Genomic DNA, 18057 nt, shown 5'->3' on the forward strand with positions numbered 1-18057 from the left:
TTTAGCTTCTATATATAGTTGGTAGTAGTATCTTTTTAATTTTTGTTACTTTTTTTAATACCACAAGAGATGTGATCTTGATACACTCAATTGAAAGATGAAATCCTCGAAGCATCTTAGTACCTTTCAAAATTGACCACAAAGAAAACTCAGCAAATGACATGATCATCCTATGTGGCAAATCAGAGTCCACGTGGCAAGGGCTTAGGCGTATAAATAACAAACGTCATCATGTCCCTCACTCTCGAACAAGTCACAACACAACACCTTGCACCTTGTCTTATCGAACTAACCAAACAACCCTTTGCAAATTCTCTTCTCTTCTTCAACCCAAAAACAAAAAAAATATAATAAAATAAAATAAAATAAAAAACGTTTATTACAATATTTTTTTTGGTGACCGCGTGAGCAAGGTGGAATCTTCCAATGGCGGCGCATTCAACGGTTCTTCGCAATTGGAGTCGCCAATTTTGATATTCTCGTTCTTCCACAAGGCGATTAGGAACGAGCTCGATGCTTTGCACCGATCGGCCATGGCGTTTGCCACCGGTGATGGTGACCGCTCCGAGCTCCGGCCGCTCTCCGAACGGTACCATTTCATCAGATCGATGTATAGGCACCACTCCAATGCTGAAGATGAGGTTCGCCACTTTCTGGATTTTTGTTCTTTCGTTTCTGTTTCTTTCTTTGGAACATGTTAAAAGTGTGTCGAAAAATGGTGTAGAAGAAACTTGGAGATTTTGAATAGGGTAAGAACAATTGAGTTTCAGTGAAAATATTTATTTACTTTTTTTTCGTGTGCTGAAAAATTGAAGTTTCGTAGTGTGATTTTTCATTAATCAAGATGTTTTGGTGTTTTTTTTTTTTTAAATTTTCGTTCAAAGTGGATAGCCTTTTTGTCATTCTCATTATTTTTGGCTTTTGATAAGATGAATTGGATATGCAAGGCCTTAATATGGTGAATCCCTTCATAGGGTCTCATTCTCAATGAAGATTTCGCTTTTTTTTTTTTTCTCTTTTTATTTGTTATTTTAAACTTTTGCCAAATGAAGAATGTTAGTTACAATCACTTCTAAGATCTATATGTTGCGTGAGGAGATTAACTTGCGGTTCCTTAGTTTGTGCCTTTATGGGTTTATAAGAACAGTGAGCTATTGTTTATCACTAAATAGTAGTAAATAGTTGTAATTATATTGGTTGTGTGCTGATCCGTGAGTTGAGACTGAATTTAGATTTTATATCGAAGTAACTTTATCTAGTTTGTGATACACGATTAGATTTCTGTTTGATTTGAAATGATTGGTCTATCTCTACACACACAAATTTTGGTGGTATTATGGTATGAAAGACATTTGGGTCGGTCTTGCAATGCATTTTATTTTATTTTTTTTCCAAATAAGTTGGATGGAAATCTGTGAGCATTGTCACTTTTGGATTTAAATCTTCAGGGCATTCTTTTGCATTTGGTTTATCATTTATCTATAGTGGTATATGCTATTGATATCTTCTTCATGGAGTCTAAGGACTGTTTTTTTCATGATTTTGATCCTATATACGTGCTTTGTACTTTCCCAAATTGATGTTTCATGATCCAATATAGTGGTTCCTGCCTTTCTGCTACAATTGAACATTCTGAGGGAAATCTATTCTGGAATGTAGGTGATTTTTCCAGCTTTAGACATACGTGTGAAGAACGTAGCACATACATATTCTCTTGAACACAAGGGAGAAAGCAATCTTTTTGATCATCTATTTGAGCTTCTAAATTCTTCAACCCATAACGATGAAAGTTTCCCAAGGGAGTTAGCATCGTGCACAGGAGCTTTACACACATCAGTTAGTCAACACTTAGCTAAGGAAGAGGAGCAGGTAGATGTCCACTTTGACTCTTCTATTGAGATAAATGCATAGTTGATAGTTCACATAGCTTTGTTTTTTTTTCTTTTTTCACTCCCAACAACTATAAGCTAAAGGTACTATTATTTACTGACAGGTTATTGCAGGCTAGATGCTACATACCATGTGGTATAACTGTAAAGATTATATTTGTTCGATGTCTGTTATCCAATTTGTGCTTTGCTTATTTGATGAATTTAATATTCTTTAATGACTACTTTCCTTAACCCAACCATGTTGATTTCAAGTTGTGATTCAGCATCAGTAGTGTAACTTTTATTAGCATAAAACTAGTCATGTGTAGTCTTTGATACGAACAATAGCAGGACTATATTGATTTTTCTTATATATTGCCCATATACTTGTATACAAATACAAAATATGCAAACTATAATAACCTTTAATATCCTTTAAAGTAAAGGAAAGTAGCCCCATATCATAGAAGACTACAGGTTAGACCAGATCTCAATAGTTTGTTTTATTTGCAAACCTGAGAGTACCACTTCGGAGAAAAACCAAAGAATGCACATCTGTCCATGTGATTGGGGTTGGGTTATAAACCAGAAAATTCAAACAATTAACACGTTGGCATGTTTGCTTGTGTTCAGGTCTCTCTCTCCCTTTAAAGGGTATGAACGATACAGATATTTAACTTGTGAAATGGATGTGCGAGTTTCATTATGGAAATCATTACCTTATTTTAGAAGGATGAAATTCCCTGTTGATTTTGGTGTGTCTTACTTTTGTTTTGTTGGATGATACTAGGTTTTTCCACTGCTCATTGAGAAGTTCTCTCTGGAGGAACAAGCATCTTTAGTTTGGCAATTCCTTTGCAGTATTCCTGTGAATATGATGGCTGAATTTCTTCCATGGCTTTCAACATCTATATCACCTGAAGAATCTCAGGATTTGCGGAAGTACTTAAGCAAAATAGTTCCAGAGGAGACGCTTCTTCAAAAGGTGTGATGTTAATGATGTTTTAGAGTATTATTCTTTTGTTCCTTTCTCGTTTTATATGCATTTGAACATGTCATGATAATGTAACTGATCATATTCTTGCTTATTGAAGGTTATTTACACATGGATGGAAGGTAGAAGTAGTGCTAACACAGTTGAAAATGGTGTAGATCATTCTCAAGTTCAATGTAGTCCTAGTCCATTAACCCATCAGATTGGGAAAGTAAAATGTGCATGTGAGTCCACAGGAACGGGGAAAAGGAAATATTCTGGATGTATCATAGATGTTTCTGACACTACCGGAACACATCCTATAGATGAAATATTGCTCTGGCATAATGCAATTAAAAAAGAATTAAATGAGATAGCAGTGGAGACCAGAAAGATACAATTGTCTGGAGATTTTACCAATCTGTCAGCTTTTAATGAAAGGTTGCAATTCATTGCAGAAGTTTGCATATTTCACAGGTATTGCTTTAACTTTGTTCTATGCCATGTAGAAGTATCACGTGTTTTTTCGGTTAAAAAAGTCATTATTTTGATTTCCTGTTGGATGTTTCTTTTTTACCTCATTTTGCAACATAAAAGAGTGCTGTATTTTAATTCCTTTTATACATAAAGGGGTGTGTATTTTAATTCCCTTTTATATATTGATTTACAAATTGAAATTTACAAAAGATTGAATTGTGCTACTTTCTTAAATGCTATCCTCTTGGGGAGAATCTGTTGTTTTGATATCCTGTAGTATATTGAGTGGCAAAATGATTTTGAAAGAAAGTCCGTTAAGTTATCTACTTTCTAAAAGCTTCCCTCTTTAGTCAATTCTTTCTCTCAATTCTCAAGGACTGAATAATTGACTTTTCTATAAAATGCAGTATTGCTGAGGACAGGGTTATTTTTCCAGCAGTAGACGCAGAGCTATCTTTCTTTCAGGAGCATGCTGAAGAAGAAAGCCAATTTAATGACTTCCGGTGTTTGATTGAAAGAATTCAAGGTGAAGGAGCAACATCTAACTCCGAAGTTGAATTTTATTCCAAGTTGTGCTCACATGCTGATCATATAATGGAAACCATCCAGAGGCATTTCAAGAATGAAGAAGTTCAGGTGAGTCTTCATGAGTGAGATGCGGACTGTATGTAGTGTTAATCTTCAAAAGCATGTCATAGCTTGGCAGACGCCTGATACGTATGAGCAATGCTTTTATTAAGTGAATTAAATTGTCTTTCCGGTAGATAAATATGATGTAGGAGAGGTTCTGTTCTTCTTAATCCATAGTTGAATTATGGAAAAAAGTTGGTCAAAATAGTTGCAACAGTAAGCTATCTTTTTATTAATTTAATTTTTTTTAAATACATGATAGATTCTCTCTCATCTGTAGGTTCTTCCACTTGCACGGAAGCACTTTAGTATCAAAAGGCAACGTGAACTTCTGTATCAAAGCTTGTGCATGATGCCTCTGAAATTGATTGAACGTGTGCTGCCATGGTTGGTTGGATCATTGACTGAAGATGAAGCAAAGATGTTTCTGAAAAATATGCAATTAGCAGGTTTTCTGTCTATTTTAAAATTTTCTTCTTGTGGAAAGAAAATACATATATGATGAGTACTTTAGCATGAGACTTCCATATCTAACAATTTTGCAATTCATTCCAGCTCCAGCGACAGACTCTGCTTTAGTCACACTCTTTTGTGGTTGGGCTTGCAAGGCTCGTAACTATGGTTTGTGTTTGTCTTCAAGTGCATTAGGTTGTTGTCGTGCTCAAACATTTGCTGACATTGAAGAGAATATTGTTCAACTCTCCTGTGGTTGTGCTTCTACATCATCTGCTCGAGATTGTTTTCTGTTAACTGGATCAGATTCCCAAAGATCAGTGAAGCGCAACATGACGGAGTTGCACAAGAATGGAGATGTCCCAGAAACTTTAGAAAATGAAAGTATCCAGAAACAATGTTGCAGTCCCCGATCTTGTTGTGTGCCAGCTTTAGGGGTTAACACTAACAATTTGGGGCTCAGTTCACTTTCTACAGCCAAGTCTTTACGCTCCTTGTCTATCGCCTCTTCTGCCCCATCCCTGAATTCTAGTCTTTTCATATGGGAAACAGACAGCAGCCCATGTGATTTAGGATCGACAGAAAGACCAATTGATACCATATTTAAATTCCATAAAGCTATACGCAAAGACTTGGAGTATTTAGATGTTGAGTCTGGGAAGCTTAATGAAGGTGATGAAACTACCATTCACCAATTTAGTGGAAGGTTTCGTCTTCTATGGGGTTTATATAGAGCTCATAGTAATGCTGAAGATGATATAGTATTCCCAGCATTGGAATCCAAAGAGACACTTCATAATGTGAGCCATTCATACATGCTAGACCATAAGCAGGAAGAAAAATTATTTGAAGATATTTCTTGTGTTCTTTCTGAGCTTTCATCGCTTCATGAAGCCATGCAGAAGTCCCACATGTCGGAGAATTTAGATGAAATTAATTTGGGATCTTCTGATGCTAAAGATAGTGATAATATCAGAAAGTACAATGAGCTTGCAACTAAGCTTCAAGGGATGTGCAAATCAGTAAGAGTGACCCTGGATCAGCATATTTTTCGGGAAGAACTTGAGCTCTGGCCATTGTTTGGGAAATATTTTACTGTGGAAGAGCAAGACAAGATAGTGGGCCGAATAATTGGAACTACAGGTGCTGAAGTTCTCCAATCTATGTTACCATGGGTAACTTCTGCACTTACTGAAGACGAACAGAACAAAATGATGGACACCTGGAAACAGGCAACTAAGAACACTATGTTCAATGAATGGCTAAATGAATGCTTAAAAGAGAGTCCAGTACCTGTTTCACCAACAGAAACATCAGAGTGTAGCACTTCTCAAAGAGGTTTGTAATATGCTTTGAGTTATTTTCATTCTATGGCAATTGCTGGATGAATAATTGAAAGTATCATGTGTTATGGTATTGTCTCAGGTGCTGACTATCAAGAAAGCTTGGACCTCAATGATCAGATGTTCAAGCCAGGTTGGAAAGACATATTCCGGATGAATCAGAATGAACTTGAGTCAGAGATCCGGAAGGTCTATCGTGACTCAACTCTTGATCCAAGGAGAAAGGCATATCTTGTCCAGAATCTAATGACAAGGTTGCTTCTGGTGACCATTATCTCTTGTTTACATAAATCTGACATTCTGACAATAAACTGCATCTTCATTTTTTATAGAACTTTAGCCTATCTCATCAAGCTGTAGTTGATTAGTTAATGTTATGTTGTAGTCGTTGGATTGCTGCCCAGCAGAAGTTACCTAAAGCTTTATCTGGGGACTCCTCTAATAAAGAAATAGAAGGACGCTCACCATCATTTCGGGACTCGGAGAAGCAAGTTTTGGGTTGTGAGCATTATAAGAGAAATTGTAAGGTTCGTGCAGCTTGTTGTGGCAAGTTATTTACATGCAGATTTTGCCATGACAATGTGAGCGACCACTCAATGGATAGGTAAATATTTTTTTAATCATATTTCAAAATATTTTTATGTGGATTATATTTCTAATTACCCATTGATGATTGCAGAAAAGCAACATTGGAAATGATGTGTATGGTGTGTCTGACTATACAGCCAGTTGGGCCTGTATGCATGTCTCCTTCATGTAACGGACTTTCAATGGCCAAGTACTATTGCAATATTTGCAAGTTTTTTGATGATGAAAGGTATTTTTGCATTTGATTCTTGCTTTAGAAGTAAAACTTCAACAAATGCCTATGACCTAGTACCTTGGTTATTGTAGTGAATTACATTAGGACTGAGATTAACTTATCACCTATGGTTATGGATAATCTGTATCTATCATTTAATGTATAAAGTCAATTAGTAAACAAAATAAACTTGTGGAGGTTTCATAGGAATGATACAGGACATTCAGTAATTATTAATGATTGAAGTAAATGAGTGCAATGCTGAATCCATACCCTGTAATGCAAATTCATATATTTTTTCAAAATGACAGAGGATATACAAATATGTTTGAACATAGAATCGTGATTCCAATATTCACAAATTTTTTATTCTTGTATATATAGATGTATGTTTTATTTATACTTGTGATTCTGTGAAATAATATGGAAAATGTTTCCTATGTTTACTGCTATGTGGTTGCCTTAGAGGGAACTGCTTGGAAACTTGTGCCCTATTTGATTCAGTTTATTTATCTTTTCCTTGTAAATTTTCGGATGCTAATTTGAGATCATTTTTTTTCAGGAATGTGTATCATTGCCCATATTGCAATATTTGCCGTGTTGGCCAAGGGCTAGGGATTGACTATTTTCATTGCATGAAATGCAATTGTTGCTTGGGAATAAAATCAACATCTCACAAGTGCCTGGAGAAGGGTTTAGAAATGAACTGCCCAATATGCTGTGATGACTTGTTCACATCAAGTGCGACAGTCAGGGCTCTACCATGTGGACATTACATGCATTCAGCTTGCTTTCAGGTATGTCATGCTCATTTTAGGATTTTTCCCTATAGAACAAGGGGTAAAGAGTATTTGAAACATTTATCTCTTATCTTCTTTCTGATTCTTCAAATGAAGTAATTTCAAGGAAGGTTTCTCATTCAATTTTACACTTTGTTGTGAAATGTTAGGCATACACATGTAGTCACTACACATGCCCAATCTGCAGCAAGTCATTGGGAGATATGGCGGTAAGAATATTCTATAGCTGTTTTTTGATTGTGCATACAATTATGTGCTATGATTGATCTTTACAAACCTCTGCATGTGATGGCACTATATTAGGTGTTTGATAAAACTAAATAGTGTAAGGATACATGTGCTTTTGTTGACATTTCATTAGAAGATTTAGAAAAGATTAGTGATATCAAAGAATGCTCATGTTAAATCTTGGTACCATAAACTATTTGGGTATGAAATGATTAACTAAGGGATATCTAAGGTGAGAGGGTTGGAGGTACAGTTGTACTCTTGGTAGGCTACTATTAGGATATAAATATTGGGTCGAAAAGTACTGGTTATCGAACTCTTCTGATCCTGCTTTCATGTGGAAAATGAAATGCATAATATTACATGGCATGCAATACTTAGTTGTTCTTTACCATCCCAGGTTTACTTTGGTATGCTTGATGCTCTATTGGCTACTGAGGAGCTTCCTGAAGAGTACAGGAACCGCTATCAGGTAATACTTCTGTTGCATGAATATTATTTGGTCTGATTACTCGTCTGTATTCTTTGTGGCTTCTTTGCAATGATGCATTTTGGCTTTTTAATTTACTCGAAAAAAGCAAGTCAGTTAATCTCAAATGAAAATTTAAAATTTGTTTCGTATCATTTGCTTTATGCACTCAATTATACAGTTTCCCCATCTGTTTCTATGTTTTATGAAATTTCTTTCATGTCTAAATTTATGACTTACATGTCTCATTTTGTATACACAGTGAGAAACATTATTTTGTTGGATACTATTTTTCATTCAGCCACCACCCAGATTTTTCATCACAATCTGCAATACTTTTGTGCCAGCTCCACATGCAAATTTTTAATAGAGACATTAAATAATATTACAATGTTTAACTCAAGGTAGTCAAAGGCGAAGGTGCCATGAATGCTGAGCCTTAACTTTGAAAGGCGCAGAAGCTTTTCTTGCCTCGCCTTTTGCATTTTAAGCACCTTTGACTATTCTGTTTTAAGTATTATGTTTAATTACTTAGCAGTTAAAATACCTTTGTAGCTTTTTGATTGGGATAAAACAGGATCTGCAAAAGCCGCCAGATACTGGAGATGAGATTTCATATTCTTACATAGCTCACGTTTTCTTCCTCCAGTAACTCATATCATAGCATAGATATTGTGTTTTTTTTCTCCCTCCTGTTCATGATCAGTGCCAATGGAATGAACATGCTGAAATTTGTTAGGCAAATAATGAACCTAGAAGTGATATTTTGTAATGGCAATGCAGGACGTACTCTGCAATGACTGTGATAGAAAGGGCACTTCACGTTTTCACTGGTTATATCACAAATGTGGATTCTGTGGCTCCTACAATACTAGGGTGATCAAGACTGAGGCTACAAATTCTAGCTGCTCCTAGTCCTAGTTAGTGGTGCTCCTATTTGACGAAAGAGCTAAAGAGGCACAGGAGTTTGTAAATAACATGTATAGCCAATCCAAAATTTTCCACTACAAGGATCTTTGGTTATGGATTCCTCTTTTTCATGATTTAAGTTACAAAGTTCTCTTTCTCTTCCCAGATGCCTTCTCATAAGTTAGAAGCACCAAATCAGTTCCTTAGTTATGTATAGATGAACACACTTTCAAACTTATATTTTTGCAATTGATAACTTAGTATATCCTCTTGTACTTTTCCCTCTCTATTTCGTTGTTTCAAGTTCATTGACTGTTTATAAGAGACTAGCTACCCTAGATCAGCTTCTGCATGAGTTTAGTTTTGTTTCTATTTTTAAATGATAGTAAATAATCATAATGTATGCCAATTTCTCTAATATTTTAACCTGAAAGATTTTAATTAAGTAGCTTAGCTTCCGTTCATGTATAATAGATAATTTTGAGCATGATTGTATAGTAATATTACTTACAATTGAATGATCATGCCAATTACGTGATTAATTGCTACTTTGGTAGTTTATAGTTAGTTAAGAGTGTAAACAATGTTTTACTTTCTTTTTTTTTTAATTTTTCCCTAATACGTTAAAATTTGCGCAAAGAAATTTTTTTAATTGAACAGTTATTCCCCATTTGGCAGTTAGAATTAGGCACAGAATAAGAGTTGAAATTGGAATTGGACATCCCAATTTCAATTACAAGTTTGGGACAACTTATAAAACTCGGATATCCTCATTACTAATTTCATGGAATTGATAAATAATTGGTAAGTGCTCTTAATCTTGAATCTAATATGAATAATCAAATTTACAGAGAGCCCAATAGATGTGGGGCTTTATTACCCCGATCTATTTGTATATAAGATGTCTATAAGGTTCTTTTAATTTTTCCCATTTATATATTATCCACCATAAGTTTTAATTCACATATACTGAACTACTTTAAAATGTTAAAATTTTATAACAAACCTAAACATTAGTTTTCCAAGTCAATTTTGATTTCTAAAGGAGTTGAAACCAAAATTCTGTTTGAATACTGATACCCAAGAGGACGCTCAGCTTGATAAAGTGGGAAAAAAAATCTTTTATTCAATTCAGATATGTTTAAGTACTTGAATCGTTTTCTTTAAACTGCAACTTGCAATTTTATTATTATTTTTCTAAAATCTAGATTTGATTCTGAGTTGTATGGATATAGAAATATAGTAAGGTAAAAAGAGAAGGAATATTTGAAACTTGAGGAGCTTTTCGTATCCACTTTTTTTTTTATTTTTTTTTCTCAATTTTTTTTCTATCATCTATCTAAATAAAGTGTAAGAGCTCTTACCAAAGAGTTATTTTAAAGGTTTTAATTTGATGTGTACATAAATTAAAATACGATTCTAAATTTCATTTGTATTGAAAATAAATGATGAAATGAAACCTGTCTTGTTTTAGAGAGACAATTTTATTTGATTAAAAAATCAATTAAAATTTATAATTTTGTATAAAATTTAAATAAATTAAAATTAAATATTGACATGATAAATTTTACATCTATCTCAAATAATTATTTTTGACATGATCTTGTAAATATTGATAGAGAGAAAGAGAAAAAAAAAGAGATATTTCTCAATTAAACTTTTATCTGATTTTTTAAACTCTCTGATAAATATTTATCCTTACTTTTTTTTTTTTATATAATGCAATTATGACCAAATTATTCTTTACAATAATAACCTTGATGGGCAAGTGCCACGACCTTCTCAATTACATCAGTCAAGTTAATAAATGAACTCTAATTTAAACTTAACTAGTGATAAATATTAAATAATAGAAATTCCTAAAACTACATAAATAAGCACTTTCTTATGAGAGTATATTATAACTTATGACAACTACTTATTTAACTTATTCTATCTTATTTATTCGCATTTATCAATTAGAAATATAACTCAATTCTTAAATTCATGAGAATATTTTAAAAATAATAAAAAATACTATTTGCATACTAAATTTAATTATCATGTATTTATATATAAATATATGTATAATTTAATTCATTTTTAATATGTATTTTAGATTTTAATATATATTTTATCCTGATAGTTAATTTTAATAGCTGATTTTTGTTTATATCTAGAGGTGGCAAACGGCAATAGGGCAGGTAGGGACAAATTTTTTCTTTCTTCAACCCACCCCATTCTACAGTAGCCTTTATAAAACTCGCTTCACTCTCACTCATGGATAGCAAAAAATTAAACCTCTACCTGTCTCAACCCTACCTGCTCCTATAATTATTAAAATCCAATAAATAAAACTAAAATTTAAAACTATCATCACATATATAATCTAAATTAAAGTAAAAATTTAAAAATAATATAATATTATTAATTATTTTACATATTATATATAAATATATACATGAATTTTTTATTTAAACAAATAAAATAAAAGCATTAATTACCGAAATAAATAAATTTAAAAATATTTATCGATTTGTGTTCCCAATCATATCTCGTTTACCGTGTAAACGAGATATGACACGCCAGCTGCGCCATGGCTATCTCATTTACACTGTAAACGAGATCCTTAGAGTTGTGTCCCACCGGCTATAAAAGGATGTGTAACCCTTGGTATTTCTCACAAAGTTTTCGTATCATATTTCTCACAAATACGGGACATTAATGGCTAGTAGTAGTCCGTACATAGTTGTGCTTGTGTATCCCAATTGCCGTATGAGAAACGGCGACAATGGGGTGACATTTGAGTGCGAGGATCCGATATTGTTTCGCACTTAACGTGTGAATACATTGTCGGATTTGAAGAGTTTGATATTGAGTAGACTCAGTGGTACAGAAGCGAGGGAGATCGGAAGGGTGGCGTATAGGTTGCTGGCCTCCATGAGTAACGGAGTCTTCCGGTTTCGACTATTCCGACTACAAGGCGACAAGCATGTGCGAGTGATGTTTGACATCCATGGGAGGATCATGGTGGAGCAAGTGATGGAGCTGTCTGCAGAGGTGGGACACAGTGGCGGTGGTCCTTCCGTACACTCGACCTATGTGCAGGACGACCGACCCCTAGCACCACCGCCCATTCATGTCGCTATTCCATTGGATAAGGCCGAGGAGTGCGAGGAGGAGTCGGACGAGGAATACGTGGCAGACAGTGGTGATAGCGACTTGTCCGATAGTGGGGATCAAAATGAGTGTGTTCCGGAGACACCCATTCCGACTGCGGCCTGCCACGTCCTGCCTCCACCTCTTCCAATACAGGCGCTTTCGGCAGTTCCGTCTTACTATCACAGTCTGGATTTGGACGCCATACATGAGAGGACTCCGTTTCTTGACACGGGTGAAGAGGATTACAACCTAGACGGCGGTGTAGAGTTTCGGGTTGGCCACAAGTTTAGAAGCCGAGAGACAGTGCTTCAGGGTGTCAAGAACTACAGTATTCGGAGGAGTGCGTAGTACCGAGTGATCGAATCAGACCGGTTAAAGTACCATATGCAGTGCCGTCAAGACGATAATGGGTGTCAATGGAGCCTCCGTGTGGCCCTTCGTCAGAACCTCGGATACTGGTAAGCTTAAGTTTACCTGTGCCTTTCATTACTTCTATACGATATACTAAGTAGGTATACGACATGGCTGAAGCAATATTGTGTTGTTGTGTTCAGGGAGGTTCGGAGGGTGGGTGGAGTGCATAGTTGTCTTGCACCCACCATGTCTCAAGACCATCGTCAGCTAGACAGCAGTCTAATTTGTCGGGTCATCTTACCATTGATTCAGTCCAACCCCTCTATCAGCATTTCGGTTTTGCAAGGAGCGGTCCAAGCAAGCTATCACTTCAAACCGTCCTACAGAAAGGTGTGGATGGCCAAGCAGAAGGCAATTGCACAAATCTATGGGGATTGGGAAGAGTCATACAACAAGGTTTCCAAGTTGCTTCAGGCACTGCAGAGCTATTTTTCTGGTACCATTTGTGACCTACGCGTCAAACCATTCTATGATGAACACCTCCTGGTACATGAATGCAGTATGTTCGACAAGATATTTTGGTCTTTCCCGTCATGTGTCGAAGCCTTCAAGCATTGAAAGCCTTTTGTCTCTGTAGATGGTACGCATCTGTATGGCAGGTATGGTGGTGTGTTGCTTATTGCGGTGGCGCAAGATAGGAATAGCAACATCCTGTCTATTGCTTTTGCCATCGTGGAGTCCGAGAGCACCGAGTTATGGTCGTTCTTCCTAACTAATCTGAGACGCCACGTCACTCCATAAGACGACCTGCTGGTTATCTCCGACAGATCTCAGGCTATCAAGGCCGCGCTTAGCTCCGATGATAGTGGATGGAATCCCTCCAGAGCCTACCATGCTTACTGCATAAGACACATGGCTGCGAACTTCATGACTCGGTTCAAATCAGCCGAGGGCAAGAGGTACCTCATTAACGCTGCTTATAGTCCAAGCCAGGCCGGTTACAGTGGTACATGGATGCGTTGAGAGGAGTCTCGCCTACGATGGTTGAATGGGGTCTGGGATGGTCTTTTCAGGAAGGAGATTTGGTTACAACATTGCGACACCGGGCGTCGATTTGGTCACATGACGACAAATTTGTCCGAGTGCATCAATGCAGTGTTGAAGGGCACCCGGTACTTACCAATTTCTGCCATTGTGCGCATCACGTACGAGAGATTACAGAAGTTGTTCGTGACGAAGGGCAAAGAGGCACAGTCACAACTCGCTGCTGGATGCTAATTCTCACAGATACTATTGGCCGCCATTGGGAAGAACAGAGAAGGGATATCAAAGATGCGTGTCACTCACTGCGACAGGCGGGCGTCGGTGTTTGTTGTCGAGGAGCTTGAGCCGTTTGAGGGATGGGGGCGGATCCTTCTGTGTTCGGCTATCGGACGACACGTGTGACTATGGCTTGTTCCCATCCCTCCACTATCCGTGCCGTCACGCACTAGCTGGGTGTGCCGCTGCTAGCATAGAGTGGGCCCCGTACGTGCATCCTATGTACAAACAGGAAGTTGTTTTCAAGGTGTACGAGATGGAGTTTCCTCCTATCCCAGACGAGTCGATGTGGGCAGAGTGGCATGAGACGAGGCTGTGTCCTAACCCAGTAATGCATTGGAAGGCAACATGAAGGCCCGTGTCCACCAGGTTTCGGAATGACATGGACGATACCGAACAACGTGAGAAGCGGTGTGGCATGTGTAGGTAATACGATCATACTAGAAGGGGATGTCTTAATCAGCCCACGGGAGATGTGTAGGTCACCATAGGGTTGTATGTTTACCAAAGTTGGCATGTGTTGGTCTTGTTTTTATGTAGTGCGTTATCTAATATTGTAGTAACAATAGACGTGAAACATTGTAACTTCTAATGAAAGGTTTAATGACGTGCCCGTCACTTTATGATGTGTTGTTTTTTTTCCCTTGAAAGGAACAGTAACATAAACGTAAATGCTCATAAGAACACGAATTTAAATAACAGTATACACAAACTAAGTACCACAAAAGTAATTGTCCAATTAGAATCCAAATGTACATACCATACTACTAAGTAATCAAAAATACATAAATAAGGTTAATGCAACTATGGTACAGACAATACTACAATCATTGTCTCTGGTGTGGATCCTGGTAGTGGCGCCTGTGCCCAGTGCCACATGGGGGAAGCTGAGCCTGTCGTTGAGGTCTAATCGGTCGAGGATCCTACTGCATCTGAGGACGAGATGAATGCCCCCCTCCTGACGATGGACTTGTGGCAAACTGGTATAACTGAGTCTGAGTCTGCAGGTGTGGAGCGACCGGTGGGGTCACCTGAGGCTGGGACTGGGTCAGGTACATGCCATAGTCGTGGGAGGGGGTGTCACATACTGGCTGCCTGGCCGAAGGCCCGTCCCGTATGAGGAGCCAGATGCCGGTGAAATCTGTGGCATCCAGTAGGAAGTCTGGGCAGGGGCTGATAGGTGATGGTCGTCCGCGATGCCAACCTCCCTGCCTGTGCGAAATGACTCGGCTAACCTATCCATGATGGAGGACTGCACCGTGGGTAGGAAAGCGTCGTCAATCAGAATCTCGTCAAGAAAGACATCCTCCTCCTGCTGGGTCCCGGATGGACCTCCCTCATGCCAACCTTGTGGTGATGTATCCCAGGCTGGGGGAACCTGCTGCCCACCGGAACCGGATGAATGCCACGCTCTGTGTTCGGATGGAGGGGGAGGAGGTGGAGGAGTCGGTCCTGTAGGTGACGCGACACCGTGAACTGGTACGTCTCCCTCATCCTCGTGACGGTCGAACTCCGCTTTCTCCTCCGACTCTGCGTCACCCCTAGCCCGTCAAGGCCTGTCCCTCTCCCTCCTGACGGGGTCACCTGGCCGACGCTCTCTCTGGCCTCGCTCCCTCCTAGCAGGTCGGCGAGTGTCCTCTCTGACCTCCCTCGCACGTCTCCTCCGGTCTGGCACGCCCCTCGAAAAGGTAAGATCGTCCCTCAGCTGGCTGGCTGTGGGCTGGACATCGGGGGGCAACTCTACTAGCCTGGGGTCCTCCAAAACCTCTTGCCCAGATAGGTGCCTCACACGGCAAACCCCACGCCACCAATTGTAGCACTCACCGGTCGGCCTAGTGTTGAACGTATAGTGCACGATAATCCTGCGATCAGGCTCGAACCTCTGCCTCCAACCGTCGTACCACTGCTGGAGTCGCTCCGGCCACCAGACATCCTCACCACGACCAGTGGTGGTCAGATACCTATGGTTAAACACATTAAGTAAATAAAATAGTATGACTTTCAAAACAACAAACAACAAGCAACGTATAACTTTGAAAAAATTAACCACGTTCATACCTGTCAAGATTCACTGGAATCACAGGCACTGTCTGCTCCCCATTGAGCTACCGTTTCACCCGATCGACGTGGTGAACTCGGACAATGTTGAAGCAGACTATCGGAACGACCGACAACCATGTACCACACTCCTCCTCCTCACGAAACCAGTGTGGGCACAAGGTTTGAAGCGCAGGGTCATCGTACACCCTCCATGCAAACTGAATAAAAAAAACGTGTAACAAAATTACAAGTATTACAACACAGTAAGTAGAAGGAAATAACAAAACATTTATTTTCATGACTAACCTCATCGAACCGTAATCGATCGATCGAAACCCAATAGTACAACACCCTGGCCCGGTGTTGATCCCTACTCTGCTGCTGCAATCCAACCAACCTGAAAGTAACAAAGAGATATACAATTCATTAAGTTACAAACCATGCGAATTAACAACAATGCTTAATGCGAAATGAAAAAGTAATATTTGGTTACCTCGCAGTGAGCAGGTACTGGTAGACTTCTCTATCTGGTAGACACCATTGAGAAAATCTCTGGTAAATCCAACTCATCAGCAGCAGAGTGCAATCGACAATGTCCGTGACACCACGCTGTGCCGCCAAACACAGTGACTGGTAAGTCCAAGGCAGCATAGCAGAGCCCCATGATAATGCCCTGCACTCCGCGAAGTCCCGGAGAAGCGGTAGCCAATGTATGTGCACCAGATTGTTGGACTTGTCTGTCAACAGATACCCTCCGATCAGTAACATAATGTGGCATCGGAAATACTATCGGAGGGTCTCAGGATCGTTGGTCGGAGGCATCTGGCAAACACGATCACGCAACCAAACCAGCTTCAGCGTAAACGACTCCTTCCTCTGCGCCGCCTGTTGTGCCACCACCGGAGGCCTGGCACCAAGGAGCTGCTCCATCATGGCCCACATCTTCGTGTTGTACCACCTACCAAAGTCACGCAGGCATCCCCCAACGGGGTTCCTGTGTGCACGTAGGCCCAGGTGGTACGCCACATCCTGTAGGGTGATAGTCACCTCACCCCACGGGAGATGAAACGTGTGCGTCTCCGGACGCCATCGCTCCACGAGTGCCGAAATTAGGAAATTGTCAAATGTGAAATCTCTGAGCGGCACCGTGTCGCCAAATCCGGTCTCAACCAGATACAAAACGATGGCGTCCGGTGGAGGAAGGGTATGGCTGACTCGCCGGGGCAATAAAAGGCGAGGCCTCTACGGAATGCAAAAATAAATTTTTAACCTATAAACATATAATAATACATTTTTCTACTCTACTTAAGAACAACGTACTACTACTACTTAGGAACATACTACCATGTGTCTACTCTACAGCTGTCTCTAAATTACTTATGTCGGTAAGCAAATCCTAATTAAGTCAAACAAATCGTATAAAAGCAAATATTGTTCTAAATTCATCATACATTCCAACCCCTAAAGCATTTTACTCAGTGCTTGCCACTACGAGACTACCCTAACAATGTCCACATACTTATTAGATTAACCGAACATAATGCGACTAACCTCAAAGTCGGCTACTCCGGCGTAATAGGAGGTCTCATTTAGTCTATTGATGTCCTCATCGTATCCCGCCTGGCGGACCATCACCGTATAGGACTCAAATATAGTAGGAAACGGTTAAAAGAGGGGAGAAAGAGTTTGACTAGGTCAAAGTGGGGTCTAGGAATATGCTGTGAACAATTTCTACTTATAGGCGCCATTCGGTCTTATCTCGTTTACAGTAGCCATGGCGCAGCTGACGTGTCATATCTCATTTACACTTTAAACGAAATACATGCAATGCCATCTCGTTTACAGTGTAAACGAGATATGACTAGAAAACACAAATCGATAAATATTTTTAAATTTATTTATTTCGGTAATTAATGTTTTTATTTTATTTATTTAAATAAAAAATCCATATATATATTATATTAAAATTATATATATACCGAAACAGAAATTACCTAAATCCAAATTCGTTGCGTCCAAAACCCTACCTTAAATTGGGTAGGAGCGAGATGGCTACCTATAAATTCAAATAGTGTTGCTATTCTTATATACATATAGAATCTGGTATGATGGTTTAAAAATATACATCTATCCTAACAAGTTATTAAACCAATTTAATTAGATTTATTTATTAAAAAAATTTGGCTATATATGATCATATCAATAAACGAAAATAGTGGACCAAAAAAATATCAATTTAAAATTTAA

General features: G+C 38.6%; 1 protein-coding gene across 3 annotated transcripts; it reads left to right on the plus strand.

Moving 5' to 3' along the window:
• Nucleotides 402-9293, plus strand: LOC107644283 (zinc finger protein BRUTUS; the record flags this gene model as incomplete). 3 transcript variants are annotated; one of them, XM_016348117.2, is given in 14 exon segments in its annotated part: nt 402-641; nt 1660-1869; nt 2662-2856; nt 2966-3321; nt 3729-3957; nt 4232-4400; nt 4507-5742; nt 5830-6001; nt 6133-6351; nt 6427-6564; nt 7112-7346; nt 7499-7558; nt 7978-8049; nt 8830-9293. In XM_016348117.2, coding segments are annotated over 14 exon segments (3663 nt in total), but the record flags the coding sequence as incomplete, so codon positions are not given.

The sequence above is a fragment of the Arachis ipaensis genome, chromosome B05 (assembly GCF_000816755.2).
Source record: "Arachis ipaensis cultivar K30076 chromosome B05, Araip1.1, whole genome shotgun sequence".
Classification (NCBI taxonomy): domain Eukaryota; kingdom Viridiplantae; phylum Streptophyta; class Magnoliopsida; order Fabales; family Fabaceae; genus Arachis; species Arachis ipaensis.